The sequence below is a fragment of the Eleutherodactylus coqui genome, chromosome 8, assembly GCF_035609145.1.
Source record: "Eleutherodactylus coqui strain aEleCoq1 chromosome 8, aEleCoq1.hap1, whole genome shotgun sequence".
Taxonomy (NCBI): domain Eukaryota; kingdom Metazoa; phylum Chordata; class Amphibia; order Anura; family Eleutherodactylidae; genus Eleutherodactylus; species Eleutherodactylus coqui.
In genome coordinates this window covers 209700648-209719311 of record NC_089844.1, presented here as the reverse complement: position 1 = coordinate 209719311, position 18664 = coordinate 209700648, and the positions used below count along the sequence as shown (strand labels likewise).

At 47.3% G+C, this 18664-nt stretch overlaps 1 protein-coding gene across 1 annotated transcript in view; it reads right to left on the bottom strand.

The window, feature by feature from the left end:
* Window positions 1-1896: 1896 nt before the first annotated feature.
* The window catches only part of CALCRL (calcitonin receptor like receptor), a 64841-nt gene continuing 48073 nt past the window's right edge, over window positions 1897-18664 (bottom strand). Inside the window, exons 8-13 of the mRNA XM_066577286.1 lie at window positions 14223-14376; window positions 12092-12152; window positions 11930-11996; window positions 10108-10326; window positions 8113-8154; window positions 1897-6817 (exon numbers count right to left, since the gene is read on the bottom strand). Of these exons, the coding sequence (XP_066433383.1) occupies window positions 6596-6817; window positions 8113-8154; window positions 10108-10326; window positions 11930-11996; window positions 12092-12152; window positions 14223-14376 (765 nt within the window). The 3' untranslated portion in view covers window positions 1897-6595. The remainder of the gene's footprint in view (window positions 6818-8112; window positions 8155-10107; window positions 10327-11929; window positions 11997-12091; window positions 12153-14222; window positions 14377-18664) is intronic.

Sequence of the window (18664 nt, the reverse complement as noted above, 5' to 3'; positions counted from 1 at the left end):
TGGAAATGCTGCAGAATGTCCTCAACGGAAATTTCCGTGGCAAATTCCACAGCATTTCCACATCCAAAAGAAGTCAAAATCTGCACCCCGTCTATTTTGAAACAGCCTTGCCCTTTTAAGAACAACTGAGGTAAAAATCATACGTGGTGATAAGCCCCGCCCCCGACATGTTGGCACTTTACATTAAATAAGTGGGTTTTGAGTTGCAGTTTGGGCGCTCAGTCTCTAAAAGGTTCGCCATCACTGGTCTAGAGGAAAGAACGTTTCTACACCGACATAGAAGGGGGTTCCTTACTATAAGAGCAGCGGGACTATGGAACTCTTAATAAATATGCCATCACCACGTCCTCAGGCAGATTATATATATTACATGTTATATCTGGATCAACATTGGGGGGTAATAGGCTGAACTGGATAACCTATATTTTTTTTCATCCTTCCATACTATGCTGCGGTGTTAAGTGATCCATAACCCCAGAGTGTATTACTGTATTTTCTGGCGTATCAGACGACCCCCAACTTTTCTAGTTAAAATATAGAGTTTGGGATACACTCGCTGTATAAGACCAACCCGGGCGTCCCAGGTTAAAAAGTCATCTTATACGCCGGAAAATACGTCCAGGAATACCACCGATGAACTACAACTGCCAGCATGCCCCAAGCCCCCCGTTCTTACTCACGGTGGACTTGCACACCTCGCAGAAGGTGTCTTCCGTGAACCGCTCCATCAGGCTGGTCTTTCCCACTCCCCGGGAGCCGATAATAATGACCTGTAGCTTGAAGTCCGCCGGCGGGGAAGGCGCTCTGCCGCCGCCCCCTCACAGTCCACTGCCACAGCCCAGTTCAGGCAGGCCACCGGGGAAACCTCTCTGGCGCCGCCGCTCTGTCACTGTCTTCTATCGCTGCCAAGTGCAGCCAGGCCAGTGGGGAAGCCGATCTGCCGCCGCTGGTCCCTCACTGTCCGACCCCGCAGGCCACTGTTGAGGCATACTAGGGTGTGTAGGGTAGGATTTGGGCTGCATCTTGCATAAGTACAGAATCTGCAGAACTGGAAATAAGTCAACCCAGCGATCCTCCGCAGGGTTCTGTACGTCACAAGTTTGTGATGGTCCGACCTGTAAACCCCATTACTGTGACAAGCAGGAATAACATACCGTACCCTGCTGCCTGCTCCTGCACACAGACTGAAGTAACAACTATAGATTCAATATTCCTTTCCCCACTTCAAACAGCTGTATCTCTGGTTCCATCCAAGTACTTTAAAACTTGGCTTTAAAATGACACCAGAAGAATGCTGATAGCACAGATAGAACTGGAGCTACAGCAGTGTAAAAACAGAACAAGCTTTGTAAAGGCCCATTTACACGCAAAGATAACCGCTCCAACTGCCAATGGATTTAGCAATGGTTTTGCAAAAATTACATGCATAGATAATCATTTCATTAGCTAATTAATCATCTGTGTTTTCCTCCACAATTTGTTTGCCCAGCTGGGCGTGTTTAGGCGATTGTTACTGCATAAACACTTTGCCCAGCTGAGCAAACATCTGGCAGGAGATTCCATTGTTCTCCTACTGGCTGACTAAACATACTAATCATTGATTATGCAAAGCAAAGCAAAACCATCACTGGCCGCTGGAAACACTGAACGAACTGCATTCAAACTGAAAGACTTTCCAGCAATCAAACGATGGATTTTAAGCCAGCCTAAAAACCTCAGCTAACGAGAATTGAACTAATTTTGAGCGATAATCTTTGCGTGTAAAAGGGCCTTCAGTGCAATATTGTAATGTCTTTTTTCTTTTGAATGAACAGAGCTCGGGGGGATCTGTAGGAAGAGGATGGGGGGTTACAAAAGGAAATACAATAACGCCTAAGGAAAAAAAAACAGAACCGCTGAGGAGTAAATGTACAATTTTATTATATGGCTTTAAGTGTAGTGGTTTTAGTTTCTAATAGGTTTTCTTTAGACTAAACAAACAGCGCTGCCCACCCCTCCCCCTCATAAAATTCTTCATAGTATAAAAAACCTGCAAACAACACATCAAAATGTGAGCAGCAGATTTTAGTTGAAATGTTTATACATTAAAATACATAATTCTGATGAACACGTCGGCGTAACGAGAAGGTAAAAGGCACCTTACTAACGAGTACGTAACAAAAACAATGAAGAAGAATCAACGCAGGTCACTCACAAACCTCGTAAGTGTAACGCAAGTAGAAAACAAACTGTAATGCAGTTTACAGCAAATACATAGTGGATATAAAAAGTCTGCACACCCTTGTGAAAAGGTCATCTATATGTATAAAACTGAATGTATGCATGTCTGTGTGTCTGTGTGTGTGTCTGTGTGTCTGTCTGTGTGTCTGTCTGTGTGTCTGTCTGTGTGTCTGTCTGTGTGTCTGTCTGTGTGTCTGTCTGTGTGTCTGTCTGTGTGTCTGTCTGTGTGTCTGTCTGTCTGTCTGTCTGTCTGTCTGTCTGTTTGACCTTTATGCGCTACTACACCATTCATCCGATCGCCATGAAACTTTGGGAAGTTGTTGAGTACACTCCTGGGAAGATTATAGGCATAGTACATTTATGCTATGATAAATGGCGCGCATGCGAGCGTCGTCGACAGTTACGCCCCCCCCCCCACGTAGATCGTTCGATTTCCATCATTGCCACTAATTCTCTCACTTCCCGATGTTGTAGAAACATGAAACTTGGCACGAGCATTCATTATGTCATAAATAGGAAAAGTTAATGGGTCCCAACTCGATTATTCAATTCTAAGCGCCAAAGAATTAGCGTCCAAATTTTACGTACGGAATTTAATTTTCTCACTTCCAAATGTCATAGAAACATGAAATTTGGCACGAGCATTGATTATGTCATAAATAGGATAAGTTAATGGGTCCCAACTCGATTATTCAATTCTAGCGCAAAAGAATTAGCGTCCAAATTTTAAGTACGGAATCTAATTTTCTCACTTCCCAATGTTATAGAAACTTGAAATTTGGCACAAGCATTGATTATGTCATAAATAGGAAACGCTAATGGGTCCCAACCCGATTATTTAATTCTAAGCGCAAAAGAATTAGCGTCTAAATTTTACATACGGAATCTAATTTTCTCACTTCTTGATGTCATAGAAACTTGAAATTTGGCATGAGCATTGATTATGTCAGAAATAGGAAAAGTTAATGGGTCCCAACCCGATTATTTAATTCTAAGCGCAAAAGAATTAGCGTCTAAATTTTACATACGGAATCTAATTTTCTCACTTCTTGATGTCATAGAAACTTGAAATTTGGCACGAGCATTGATTATGTCATAAATAGGAAACGCTAATGGGTCCCAACTCGATTATTCAATTCTAAGCGCAAAAGAATTAGCGTTCAAATTTTACGTACGGAATCTAATTCTCTCACTTCCCAATGTAATAGAAACTTGAAATTTGGCACGAGCATTGATTATGTCATAAATAGGAAAAGCTAATGGGTCCCAACTCGATTATTCAATTGTATGCGCAAAAGAATTTGCGTTCAAATTTTACGTACGGAATCTAATTCTCTCACTTCCTGATGTCATCTATATATATATAAATGTATGTCTGTCTGTCCTTTATGCATTACTACACCATTCATCCAATCGCCATGAAACTTTGGGAAGTTGTTGAATACACTCCTGGGAAGATTATAGGCATAGTACAACTATCCTTCGATAGATGGCGCGCGTGCGAGCATCGTCGACAGTTATGCCCCCCCAAACAAAGATCGTTTGATTTCCATCTCAAGCACGAAAGCAAAAGGCATTATGAGCAACGGGAGGCGTGTTCAACTACAAAATGATGCATCCGCCGGACGTTTCGCAAGACAATTGCTGAATATTGAGAATGCTGAGGTAAAATGAAAGCTGCGCTGTGATTGGTTGCTATTTCTTATACTGCTGAGGTAACATGAAAGCTGTGCTGTGATTGGTTGCTACTTCTTATACTACTGAGGTAACATGAAAGCTGTGCTGTGATTGGTTGCTACTTTTATACTACTGAGGTAACATGAAAGCTGCGCTGTGATTGGTTGTTATATATTATACCGCTGAGGTAACTTGAAAGCTGTGCTGTGATTGGTTGTTATCTAGTTATATAAAAACGAATGTATGTATGTCTGTCTGTCTGTCTTCGCAGCAACGCGTGGCGGGTACGCTAGTGTTATAATATAAAAGATGAATCATGTCCGATTTATTTCCCCTCCATGTGACTCGTTATCTGTACAAGGCCAAGGAAAAACAAACTGGAATCTTTCAGGCCTCATGTCCACTAGGTAATTTGATTTCGCAAATCCGTGCAAAGGTCCCGCAGGCGTGATCCGCGCCCCATAGGGATGCATTGTAAGTTAATACCTGCGGATGTCATTTTTCCCTGCCGCGCAGATCGCACGTGCGGGAAAACACCCGCAGCATGCTCCATTCTCCATTTTCTGCGGGGCTTCCTGTCCGGATCCACAGCACACCCGCAGCTGAATTTCTGCTCTGCCTCGGGAGCGCGGGAGAGCAGGAGTTCAAAAAAAGGAAAAGTGCATGGCACATGTGCGCGGCACGCTGCCGGCGTGCTGAGCAAATCCGCCGGGCAGAAGGAAAGAAGATCCGGCCGCGACGAACGGGAACCCACAGCGTCCGGACAGGTGAGTAAAATCAATTTATAGGCCTCATGTCCGCGGGAACGGAGGGACCTGCTGCGGGATTCTGCATGGAGAATCCACGGGGGCCCGAATGTCCTAGTGGACACGAGGCCTTAGAGTGGAAAAAATAAAATAATGTGGTTGCGTAAGTGAGGACACCCTTATATTTGGGGGTGTGGTTGTGCTTAGTATTGGCCAATCACATGTAACCTCCTGATAGATAGCAGTCAGCACTCCGCTGCCAGTATTTACAGGGATTCTGGGTCCCCCATATAAAGTTTGTCTTTTCTAGGAGGATTTTCCTGACATTTTCTTAGTTGGTTGGTAAAGATCTTACAACACATCAGAGGGGTCTGATTGTTGGAGGGTGTCAGTCAGGAGAAGGGGGCCAAGACATCTGCAAGACATTACACCGTCACCAAGAAGCGGATTAATGGCCCAACAGTGACATCACCAAGAACTGGACGTCCCTCAAAAATTGCTGAAAAGACCAGAAGAAAATTGGTCCTGGAGGCGGCCAAGAGGCCGACAGCAACATTAAAGGAGCTGCAGGAGTTTCTGGTTGTGTAGTCATGTGACAACCATCTCCCATGATCTTCATATGTCTGGGCTGTGGGGTCAGGGGGCGAGACGGAAGCCTTATCTAACAAAGAAGAACATCCAAGCCCGGCTATGTTTTACCAAAACCTCCATCAAGTCTGCCAGAAGTCTGTGGTGAACGTGTTCTGTCTGATTAGACCAAGAGTGGAGTTTTTGGCCATAATTCCCAAAAGGTATGTTTGGTGTAAAGCCAACACTGCCCATCAACAGAAGACCACCAAACCCGTAGTAAAGATAGTGGGGGCAGACTATTTATCTGGAACTGGGGCTGTAGTCAAGATTGAGAGAATTATGAACCGTCCCAAATATCAGTCTATTTTGGCACAACCTTCAGGCCTCGGCCAATAAGCTGAAGATGAGTTTCCCCGTTCAGCACGACAATGACCCAAAGCAGACCAACAAATCTACAAAAGAATGGCTTTGCCCGAAAGAGACCAGAGTTTTGGAAGGGCCTGCGAGAGCCCAGACGTCAACCCCATTGAAGATCTGTGAGTGACCTGAAGATGTGCCATGTTGATAGACCCCTACCCAAACAGACTACATAAGTATGCACACCCTAAAACTAATACTTTGTTGATGTACCCCACTGACTTTATGACAGCAGTCAGACACATTATTTTAATAGACACCAGTTTGTTTTGGCACGGCTGACCTGCGACCTCATGACATCACTTTCCGTCCCGGCATCATGACATCATTTTCCGTCCCGGCATTGTACAGATGGCAGGTCCCATTGAAGGGGGAAGTAAATCTGAAATGATTCCTGTTTGTCGGATTGTGTAACACAACGAACACGTGGCATTCTAATGGGGTGGGGGGTGCAGACTCTTTATATCCAGGGTACTTAGCATAAAAAGTATATATAAATATATATTGAAAACACTCTTAATATGTTTAAAGTAGATATGGCATTAAGGGCCGGTTCCACCAACGTTTTGACTGAGACCAAGAAGAGCTGATCCAAGAAAGAACCAACATGATTTATCCCGTGATCTTGGTTCAAATCTAGGTCCAATTCGATCCCCCGATTTTAGCGGATTAGTTTAGCAGCCGAAATCCAAGATGGCGGACTCGGCTGATAGGCTTTTCCTGAGTGGCGAAGATACACCCCCGTTTGCGACTGGTAGTGGCCATGTTTTCACTCACACTATGAATGCTGGGAAGGTCACCTGACTACAGCCATCAATCACCGAGCACAAGACATTTCTTCTAGGTTCAGCCTTTGATCCAAGATCAAGTGAAGTTGGCTTTCCGAATCTTAGATCCCAAAGAGTTGGTGCAGCCGGCCCTTAGACAGCAGTCACACGGGGATAAATGCAGCAGCTATAAACACGTCACATATAAGGTTTGTCCGGTTTATAGGAAATATTTTCCATATCATGGTAGTTCTTCCCATTTGAATGCTCGCTGCTGTAGTCATGGGTGTAGATGGTGCCCTGGGCTTCACTGATCGAAGATATGGTGTATGAAGCCGACCGGAGACCCTCGGAATGTGCAAAGCCATTCCCAAACTGAATTCTGTACTGATTCCAATGTCTTTTTAGAACAGCCTGCACCTAGAAATAATGACATTATTACAGATTGATTAGGGCAAATTGGGGTGACAAGATCTACAATTATAAAGGACCGCTAACAAAGCACAGCATAGCAGGAGCAGTATTAGAGGGGTCACCTTTATAAGTGGGGTACCACATGGGGCAGTATTAGAGGGGTCACCTTTATAAGTGGGGTACCACAGGGGGCAGTATTAGAGGGGTCACCTTTATTAGTGGGGTACGACATCGGGGCAGTATTAGAGGGGTCACCTTTATTAGTGGGGTACCACATGGGGCAGTATTAGAGGGGTTACCTTTATTAGTGGGGTACCCCAGGCAGCAGTATTAGAGGGGTCACCTTTATTAGTGGGGTACCACAGGGGGTAGTATTAGAGGGGTTACCTTTATAAGTGGGGTACCACATGAGGCAGTATTGGAGGGGGGGGGGTGTCAAAGTTATTAGTGGGGTATAACAGGGGGCAATATTAGAGGGATCATCTTTACTAGTGTGGTACCACAGGGGGTAGTATTGGAGGGGGTCACAATTATTAGTGGGGTACCGCAGGCAGCAGTATTAGGGGGGTTCACCTTTATTAGTGGGGTACCACAGGGGGCAGTATTGCAGGGGGTCGCAGTTATTAGCGGGGTATCACAGGCAGCAGTATTAGAGGGATCACCTTTATTAGTGGGGTACCACAGGGGCAGTATTAGAGGGGTTACCTTTATAAGTGGGGTACCACAGGGGGAAATATTAGAGGGATCATCTTTACTAGTGTGGTACCACAGGGGGCAGTATTGGAGGGGTCACAGTTATTAGTGAGATTTCAAAGGGCAGTCAGTTTTGGAGGTCACTGTTACTAGTGGGGGTATTGAAGGAGTATTGAAGGGGTCACCTCCAATACAAGTACCAGTATTGAAGGGGTCACCTTTATAAATGGGGAACCGCAGGACGCAGTATTGGAGGGGTTATCATTACTAGTGGGGTACCACAGCGGACAATATTAACTGAGCACCTTTACTAATAGGGTACCACAGGGGTCAGTATTAGAGGGGTCACCTTTACAAATGAGGTACTATAGTCTAAGACACCACATGCTGCTACTACAGACAACCCCGGTCAGACTAATGATGCTCCGCAGACTGTGGCCACCTCTCTGTCCGGGTCTGGAGGGTCCCTTTATATTTGGTGTCATTTTGGTAACAAGGCCATAAGTATGTGAGTTCTACTTTGGGTCACGTTGGTGGCCCGACGGGAGCAGCCGGGTGCGATCACAGGGTATCACCTAGCTACAGGCTGAGGAGTAGAGCAAACTTACTTCTCCATTGAAGAAGCAGAATATTGTTGCAACCAGCAATCCCTGCAGATGGGAAAAAAGACCACAAATTAGATTTTACAGCAGAGGAGAGTAAGTGGGCACTTGTGGGGCAGCGGTGAGTAAGTGGGCACTTGTGGGGCGACTGACGAAGAGTCAATGGAATGAAACACAAAAGCTAAAAAGTGCAACCGACTTACCTCATAGAAATCACACCATTTACTGTATAGAATAGGATGTCATTTGTACAGGGCAGTGGTTAAAGTCCCTCAGAGGGACACAAACAGTGTAAAAAAAACAAAGATTAAAAAAAGGATTTAAAAAAATGTAAAAAAAAGTAAAAAAAAACATTTTTTTATGCTTTTTCTCAGATTATCATAAAAAAAGGTAAAAAAAAAATTAAAACCCCACATATTTGGTATTGTCGCGTCCGTAACGACGCGTACAATAAGTTGCACATGCTTTTGACTGTGCACGGAAAAAAACGCAAAAAAAAAACGCTAAAAAACTGAGGCAAAATGCTACTTTTTAGCATTTTGCCTCACTAAAAACGCAATAAAAGTGATCAAAAAAGCCGTATGTACCCCAAAATGGTACCAATAAAATCTACAGCTCGTCTCGCAAAAAATAAGCCCTCATAGAGTGCCGTACATGAAAAAATAAAAAAGTTACAGGACTTTGAATGCAGCGATTTAGAAAAAAAAAATTACCCAGAAAAAGGGTTTTTATTGCAGAAAAGTGGGAAAACCTAAAAAAAATGTAAGAATTTTGGTATCGTTGTAACCGTACCGGTCCGCAGAAAAAATGGAAAGTCTCATTTATGCTGCATGATTAACGCTGTAAAAAAAAATAAAGAAATCTATGGCAGAATTGATGCGTTTTCTCTCCCTGCTATCATTAAAAAAAAAAAGTTTTACAATATAGTCTATGTACCCAAGAGGGGCACCGATAAAAACTACAGTTCGCCACGCAAAAAACAAGCCTTCATACGGCCGCGTCAACGGAAAAATAAAAAAGTTATGACTTGATAAACGGAGAAGAAAATCCGCCAAAAATTGTTGCGTCCTCAAGCCCAAAATAGGCCGTGTCATGAAGGGGTTAAAGGGGTTTTCCAGGGAGAATACCATTGGTGAGGTATCCTCAGGACAGGTCATCAATAGTTGATCGGCTGGGGTCCGTCGCTTGGAACCCCAACCAATCAGCTGATTGTACGCTGGCTAACAGTGCCACAATTACACAGACGTCGAAGCAGAAGTCTCTTGCTCCGACCTCCGCGTAGTGGCCGGCGCTTGTAACTGCAAACGTGGCTCTCATTGAAATCAATGTGATCCGTTGTAACTGCAGGCACGGCTTGCGTTGATCAAGCTACCGGTATATGTGAGCGCTCGTTCCTTGCAGAGTGAGCTGTAGTTTTTATTAACAACATTTTGGGGTCATACATCTTTTCTGATCACTTTATGTTAAAATTTCTAGAGAGCAGGGATTCCAAAAGCAAAAAAATATATAGAAAAATAAAGCTATACATTTTTTGGGGAAAAAAATAAACAAAAAACTCACTTGAACTTGTGATTATTGGATTATTTACTTCAGTATTGCAGAATATAGTATTTTTGGATGTTGCCTTTGAAGCTTGGCTACAGACCGGGCTTGACAGGTACACATGGCAGCTCTGGAAGCCCTCCGTACGCTCCAGTTTTGTCATGCTAGCCCATCAGCACCCCCGATCATGTTGAGGACGGGTGCCGATGGGGTGTGGGAAGGGGCACAGTCAGTTTTGACCATGGCATCTAAAGAGTTAATTGCCACAATCAGAGCCAACTCTACGGCCGTTAGCAGCGGCTGTCAGAAGCTGCTGGTATGCAGCGGACTCAGGAGCGCCATACACCCTAATTTCACCGTTGGCACTTGTGAAGGGGTTAGGCATGCCTGAGATCTGGACATCAAGCAGTCGATGCGGCCATGTTGGCAAACCGGATATTCTCCATTACAATGTATTACCTGATAATTCATAAGAATATGCATAATATAATCAAACACTTCTTCTGCGATCCGTCCGCTCGGTCTCCATGGCAGAAGTACAAACTGAATGCCCAGGAGGGGCACCAGGATGAGAGTCGCCCGGACGGCCTTCATGTAGAGATTGGATTCGGCTTGATGTGTGACCTTCAGTTTAGTTATGAGGACCCGCACGATGTTCAGCAGGAAGAAGAGGTTCACCTTAAGGAAAGAGACAATCCAGAACTGAACGCTACATCTTTTCAATGATGGGAAAGCCCTGACCCGGCTACAAATACACGGCATAAAGCGGCGTTTACTGTACAGGCGTTGCCAACAATATAAATGGGCAGTTACATAAGGGCCCATTCACACGAGAGGCTTTTCTGTCTGCATTCAGTCCGTGTATTTTATTGACCGTATTAAAGATCAACATTTTGTACTGCCAAAAGGATTACAAATGATGAGCTAAAGAGGCGGTATACTGCCCCTCCATTCAGAATACTAGCCCTGTCACCAGAGCAGTGAGCCTGCCAAGGCGGTATACCGCCCCTCCATTCAGAATACCAGCACTGTCACCAGAGCAGTGAGCTTGCCAAGGCGGTATACTGCCCCTCCATTCAGATTACCAGCACTGTCACCAGAGCAGTGAGCCTGCCAAGGCGGAATACCGCCCCTCCATTCAGAATACCAGCCCTGTCACCAGATCAGTGAGCCTGCCAAGGCGGTATACCGCTCCTCCATTCAGATTACCAGCACTGTCACCAGAGCAGTGAGCCTGCCAAGGCAGTATACCGCCCCTCCATTCAGAATACCAGCCCTTTCACCAGAGCAGTGAGCCTGCCAAGGCGGTATACCGCTCCTCCATTCAGATTACCAGCCCTGGCACCAGAGCAGGGAGCCTGCCAAGGCGGTACACCGCCCCTCCATTCAGAATACCAGCCCTGTCACCAGAGCAGTGAGCCTGCCAAGGTGGAATACCGCCCCTCTATTCAGAATACCAGCCCTGTCACCAGAGCAGTGAGCCTGCCAAGGCGGTATACCGCCCCCCCATTCAGAATACCAGCCCTGTCACCAGATCAGTGAGCCTGCCAAGACGGTATACTGCTCCTCCATTTAGATTACTAGCCCTGTCACCAGAGTAGTGAGCCTGCCAAGGCGGTATACCGCTCCTCCATTCAGATTACCAGCACTGTCACCAGAGCAGTGAGCCTGCCAAGGTAAGTCTGCTATGCAGAGTAGTAGAAGGTGGTGTAGTCAGTGTCCCTTTAACTCTGACCTGGTGAAGTGCTTTCAGTGTCTTTGTTGCGTACAAACAAGGATAAGGATACAAAAAGCTAACAACGATCTCCTCCATAACGTTTAGTACCCCTCTCGACCCATCCAGATTACTAACATGAAGTCAAACATCGCAGTCATCAAGGCCCTCGCCATTCCAGATATTTCATGCGTTTCATCTCAAGCACAGCTGATGTCACTAATGAAGCCCTTGATTAGTTGCATCGGGTGTGTTTGGACGACACTTGCTTTGCCAATGTGTGCTTTTATGAGGGATTTTATTCAGCAGGTTGAATAATTGTGAGGCTGCAGCGGTCAGTAAAAGTAGCATTTTGTGGTGAATTTAGAGAATCCACTTGTTATATTAGGTGTATATTAGCAGTCTGAATTGCTCTTATTGGGGTTTTTTTTGTAAACAGCTGAAAGTTTGTACAGTTCGCAAATAAAGCCAAACTGCAATGCGGGGAGGGGGGTAATTTGGATTGCAGCTGTAACTAACCACAGCAACATTTATTATAGCATTAGCACCAAAGGAGATTCTACGTACCAACAATGCAGCACAAATAGGTCCATGAATGATATAAAGTAAGTGGGTGTCGGAGCTGATCCAGCAGCTGTAAAGAAATACGCAACACATTAAATATGACTATTGTAATCATAAATCAAGAATACAAAACCAGATTGTACGGGAGAAGGACTGAATGCTTACTTGTCATTAAAATACAAAGTCCGTGCAACGGCGTGTATACAGGCCGGAATCAGCGGGAACCCTGGAAGAGATGGTAAATATGAATCTATACACCCACAAACATGCATAGGGGGTTCATAGGGAGAGTGGGGCACCGCGCTCAGCTGTCAGTCCCACGGACAATGAATGGAGAGGTAGTGTACATAGGTCATCAGTAGTCTATTCACACAGGGAACTCTGAAACCCCCTTCTTGTGATCGGGGGGTCCCGGCAGTCGGACTTCCCGCAACTATCCTGTGGAATGGTGATAAATGCTGAGGTGGGCCGAACGCTTTACAGGGCCAGAGGCACACAAAGGTGCATAATAGACGAACAGATTTCTAGAAGTGTCCTCTTTAGAGTTCGTGCTGGAACAAATAATTTAACCCCTTCATGACATTCGTCATACACATACAGCACACATCAAATGTCGTTGTATGGAGTAGGTTAAGCTCCAAAGGTGATACAGGCAGGCGTCGGCCATCTTTGACAGCCATCACCCATAATTGGAGATAACGCCTATTGTGGCTGTTAAATCCTCTAAATGAGGCATTCAAATGTCCTAAAAGCCCTCCCCCCAATGAGATTGTGGGGTGTCATCCAGGTGATAAGGCAGAAAGGGCTGCCATGATTTTTTGGCACAGGCACATCTTAATAGAATGCCTGTCCGAATGCAATATAATGCAATATTGTGCGGAGAGTCAGGGGAGCAGGAGAAGGCGGCTTCCGCTGGTTGGTCCCTGAGACAGGTGAGCTGGGCCTGGTGTGGCCTCAGCTTTTGGGACTTCTGAACTCCCGCCGCATGGACAGCTGGAAGACTTCAGGCAAGATAAGCAGGCTGCTTGGCCCAACTGCCTGCCGGCAGACAGGTTCTTGGCCTTAGCCTGCAGTAGAGATCTCTTGAGATCCCCAGGCACAAAAAGGAGGCCCCGCCAGACAATAGCTCCACCGCTCTGGTGGTGGAACCTCTTCCTGTGTGGGTGGCATGTGCGGTGTCCTGGTGTTCGGGGCCTGTGGGGGCCTGCGGTGTCCTGGTGTTCGGGGCCTGCGGTGTCCTGGTGTTCGGGGCCTGTGGGGGCCTGCGGTGTCCTGGTGTTCGGGGCCTGCGGTGTCCTGGTGTTCGGGGCCTGCGGTGTCCTGGTGTTCGGGGCCTGTCGAGGCCTGCGGTGTCCTGGTGTTCGGGGCCTGTCGAGGCCTGCGGTGTCCTGGTGTTCGGGGCCTGTCGAGGCCTGCGGTGTCCTGGTGTTCGGGGCCTGTCGAGGCCTGCGGTGTCCTGGTGTTCGGGGCCTGTCGAGGCCTGCGGTGTCCTGGTGTTCGGGGCCTGTCGAGGCCTGCGGTGTCCTGGTGTTCGGGGCCTGTCGAGGCCTGCGGTGTCCTGGTGTTCGGGGCCTGTCGAGGCCTGCGGTGTCCTGGTGTTCGGGGCCTGTCGAGGCCTGCGGTGTCCTGGTGTTCGGGGCCTGTCGAGGCCTGCGGTGTCCTGGTGTTCGGGGCCTGTCGAGGCCTGCGGTGTCCTGGTGTTCGGGGCCTGTCGAGGCCTGCGGTGTCCTGGTGTTCGGGGCCTGTCGAGGCCTGCGGTGTCCTGGTGTTCGGGGCCTGTCGAGGCCTGCGGTGTCCTGGTGTTCGGGGCCTGTCGAGGCCTGCGGTGTCCTGGTGTTCGGGGCCTGTCGAGGCCTGCGGTGTCCTGGTGTTCGGGGCCTGTCGAGGCCTGCGGTGTCCTGGTGTTCGGGGCCTGTCGAGGCCTGCGGTGTCCTGGTGTTCGGGGCCTGTCGAGGCCTGCGGTGTCCTGGTGTTCGGGGCCTGTCGAGGCCTGCGGTGTCCTGGTGTTCGGGGCCTGTCGAGGCCTGCGGTGTCCTGGTGTTCGGGGCCTGTCGAGGCCTGCGGTGTCCTGGTGTTCGGGGCCTGTCGAGGCCTGCGGTGTCCTGGTGTTCGGGGCCTGTCGAGGCCTGCGGTGTCCTGTAGAGGCATTGTTCTGTTTTCCCATCTGCATATTTCCCAGAGGAGCATGGATGTCTCCCTAAGTAGAAACGATACCCCCCCTCCCGCCGAATATGATCTACGCCGGACACAAAGTGACCACATATGGATATCAGAAGATTAAAGGGTATTTCCTTACCCCATCCCAGTAAGTAGTACCAAATCAAGTGCTGCTTTTCTGCGAACACAGCGACTACGATGAGCGTATGTAAATAAATGCCTTCACACAGCATCCAGAAATAATTGCACCCCATGAGGTAAAAGTGGATAAACTGCGATATCTTACAGCTGACCTGCAGGGGGAAAAACGCAAAGAAAACCTTAATGTTTAGAGTCATGATGAACAATAAAGTAACCAGTAACAGCAGAACATCAATAATCTCTGGAGCTGCAGAGCTGATAATTACAGCGACGTGCCAAAAGTCCTGGGACAGCGGTATGTAAACTGATGAGGTGGCGTTACCTCGGGGGGACGGCTCGGGACGCCACACCTGTATAAGTGGCGAGGTGATATCTTGTCAGTGAGGCTGTATACCGGCCAGCGGGCTCATGGCGAGGCGACGTCAATTATTGGGTTCGGAAAGATGTGTGATAATGGGCACCAGACGGATGGCGCATTCCATTTCCATTGGCACTATACAAATAAAGATTATTATTATTTGTGAAGTTGTGTGGCATTTAATATTCCTTGAACCAAAGAGTCACGTGTCCCTGGAATATGTCATAGCAGGCATTTCTGGCTACGGGTCCTTTGTGATCAGGACCACCAGCGGTGTCTGACTGGAACCGTCCATGCAAGAAGACACGCAGACATCACATCCCCAAACAGAAGCACCACGCGCATAATCCGCAGGTCAGTGCAGCGTGCTTTAGCTTCCTAGGAGTCCTGAGTCGCGGGACCACTTGTTTCAGGCTAATGGTCGGGTTTGTGTGTGGCGCAGACCCCATGAGGCCGTGGACCCCAGCTGCCAACAAGGCACAGTGCAGGCTGGTGATGGTTCCATACTGGTTGGGGTGTTCTCATGGCATGGGTAGGGTTCAGTCGTCCGCCTAAACACCGACGTCTCTGACAGTGCACTGCTCAGTGACCAACTGCAGTCGTTCATGGACTCTCAACTCCCCCAATGAAGGGATATTCCAGCAGGATAAGGCTTGGTGTATTCGGGCGCAAGTTGTCCAGAACTGGCTCAGGAGGCATTCCGGAGAGTTCCTATGAATAGTGCAGTCTGCACATTCCCCCAACAAGAGTCCAAACGGAGCCTCTCTGGGATGGCTGGAGACACTGGCGTACATAGAGGAGTCGCTGGGGTCGCCATCGCAACCCGGCCCCTAAGCCAGGAGGCCCCAGAGGCCCTGACTGACTGCAGAGTTACTTTCACTTGGCGCTCTGCGGCTTCTCCTGCACGCCGGCGCCTCCTCACGGACCTCCGCTCAGTCTCCTCCCCTGTCTTGTTCTCCTCCACGATCACCAGAGGGGAGGAGTCTGAGCGGAGGTCCAGGAGGAAGTGTCTGCGTGCAGGAGAAGCTCCCCGCGGTGCACAGCGTGCCTAGTGAAAGGCAGTCAGCAGGCAGACTGAGGGCTTTACATTGTGCTGCCCTCCCCCCGCTCCTACAGTCATCCTCAGCCAGCAGGGGAATGGAGGTGGAGCGGCCGACACACAGTGGCAGCACCCTGACAGAAAGTGTAAGTACTGCCTTACACATGTCTGTCTCAGTGGGGGAGGGGAGTCAAAGCAGCAGGCAGTGTGAGAGGGGAAGGGAATCAGGTGGGGGCATCCTGTGTCAGAAGGGGGAGAGACAGCCATGAAGGGGCATGGGGTGAACCATGCATGGGCATCCTGTGTTATGGGAGAGCCATAAGCCCATTCTCACACTGGCGCTGATTACTGCGCCTCTTTGAACGCCGCGGTAATCGCAGTAAAGCGCTCCCATTGTTTTCAATGGAGCCTCGCAGGCATGTGCTCGATTTCAGGCGCTGTTTGCTGTATTTTGCCAGTTTTGGCGCACCTCATCAATGATGTTGTGCGCTAAAACCCGGTATGGGCCAAAAACGAAAGTAAAATCGCAGCGAACACCGCAACCAAAATGGCAGAGTTTTGCCGAGCGCCTGTGTGAGAGCGGCCTGAAGCCACGGTCACACACACCATCAGTAAAACGCTGCATTTCAAGAGCCGCGATTTTGAGTGGTGTTTAACCCCTTCCCTCCCCATGACGTAAGGGTACGCCATGGGAGCAGGGTACTTACCGCAAAATGACATACCCTTACGTCATAGGGATAGCGCGAGCTCATGACAGATCTCGCGCTATCCCGCAGCGGAAGGCGGCTGTCAGTCATAGCCGGCCTCCCGCTGTAGCAGCGGAGGTGCATTGGAGATGCGCTCCCTGCTGTTAACCCCTTCCCTGCCGCGATCTATGTAGATCCCGGCATGTGAAGGGTTCACAGAGGGAGCGCGCTGGTTGCCATGGCAACAGGACGCCAGAGCCTATGATCGCTGTATAAGCGATAAGGCATGGCAGGACAGAACTCCTGCCATGCCTTATCACAGTGATTATCAGTGCTGTGCTGCAAGTCCCTCAGAGGGACATAGATGGTGTAAAAAAAAGATAATAAAAATGTGAAAAAAAGATAATAAAAATGTGAAAAAAAGAAAAATGTTAAAAAAATAATAAAACACCTTTTTTAATGCTTTTTCTCATTTTAGCATAAAAAAAAGGTTTAAAAAAAGGCACATATTTGGTATTGACGCGTCCGTAACGACGCGTACAATAAGTTGCACATGCTTTTTATTCTGCACAGCAAAAAGCGTAAAAAAAACGCTAAAAAACATTTTTAGCATTTTGCCTCTCAAAAAATGCAATGAAAGTGATCAAAAAAGCCATATATTCCCTAAAATGGTACCAATAGAAACTACAGCTCGTCTCACAAAAAATAAGCCCTCACAGAGCTCCGAATAGAAATATAAAAAAGTTACAGGACTTTGAATGCAGCGATTTAGGAAAAAAAAAAGAAAAGATTTCCAAAAAAAAAGGGTTTTCATTGCAGAAAAGTTGAAAAACCTAAAAAATATCAGAATTTTGGTATCGTTGTAACCGTACCGACCCGCAGAAAAAATGTAGTGCGTCATTTATGCTGCATGATTAACGCTGTAAAAAAAAAATTATGGCAGAATTGATGCGTTTTTTCTCCCTGTTATAAAAAAAAATAATAATAAAAGTTTTTCTGTATTAGTCAATGTACCCAAAAATGGCACCGATAAAAACTACAGTCCGCCACGCAAAAAACAAGCCCTTATACGGCCGCGTCGACGGTAAAGTAAAAAAAGTTATGGCTGTTGAAAAATGGAGAAGAAAATACACCAAAAATCGTTGTGTCCTTAAGCCCAAAATAGGCCGTGTCATTAAGGGGTTAAGAACACATTGTACAGCTCTACACGGCAGTTTTTACGCACCCCATCATTATAAGGGGCGATGAGGTGTGGTAAAAAGTGCTTAAACACATGAAAATAGAGCAGGCAGCTCTCGAAAATCGCGGTGTTAGAAACGCCTCATCCGAACGCTAGTCTGCCAAGTTCCATTGTAATCAATGCAGGCGCATCGTACGGCGGTTACTGCAGTGTTTGAAACGCCGCGGTAAACACTAAAAAAGCGTTGCGTGTGAAAGTGGCCTAAGGGTATATTCCCAAGTACGTAAAATGGCGCAGATTGTCGGCAGCGGACAATTCACACCATGTTCCGCATCAAAACCACATCAGAAAATGTCCCAATGCGCGCCCTTGGTGAAGGCTTTGGCGCAGGTTTTATGCGTATCCGCAGCAGATTTCACTCTTCCAATTTTCTTTTGTGGTTTTGATGCAAAACTTTGTGCGGATCGTCGGACTGAAACAAGAGCTGTTTCTTGTGCAGACCCTAAGACCAGCCTCACACGGGTGAGAACGCAGAATTATGAAGCCCGCGCTTTTCAATGGTTTCTTTCACATTTTCGGTTTTCGCTGATGTGATGTTGCGTGGAAAAAAAGCATCGCTGACGCTCTATGAGCAAAACTTCAATATTGCTGCAATTTTGTGATCACCCTTGTAAATCTAGGCTAAGGACATGGGGAGGGGGGGGTCCAAGCTGAACTTCTGCACCCGGGCCCATGAGCCTCTAGTTACGCCCCTGGCTGGAGAGGTCCATTCGCACCCAAGATCCTGCACCTACAAATACCCAGGAGCTGTCAGGGACCATCCAGACAGCCCAAACATCTCTGCAGACATCTTCCATCCACTTGTGGAATTGATATCACGTCAAGTTGCTGTACTTCTCTGGACTACATGATATCTGCTGCGGAATAAAGATGATTATTACCAGCTCTTGTCCCATGACTTTTGGCATGTCCGTGTATTTCCCGACTTCATCATGCATTTTCTGTAGAGTATCCAGAATTCTCAGCCGGTGTGTACGGCGAACAATACAGCTGTGTTCTTTAGGGTCAAGGGGTTTTCCGTGTCATTTCTTTTATAAGGTTTTGAGATCTACATGTCCCAAACTATATAAAATCTACTCATCACAGCGGTGGACTGCTGTTTCGGCCTTCTAGTGCG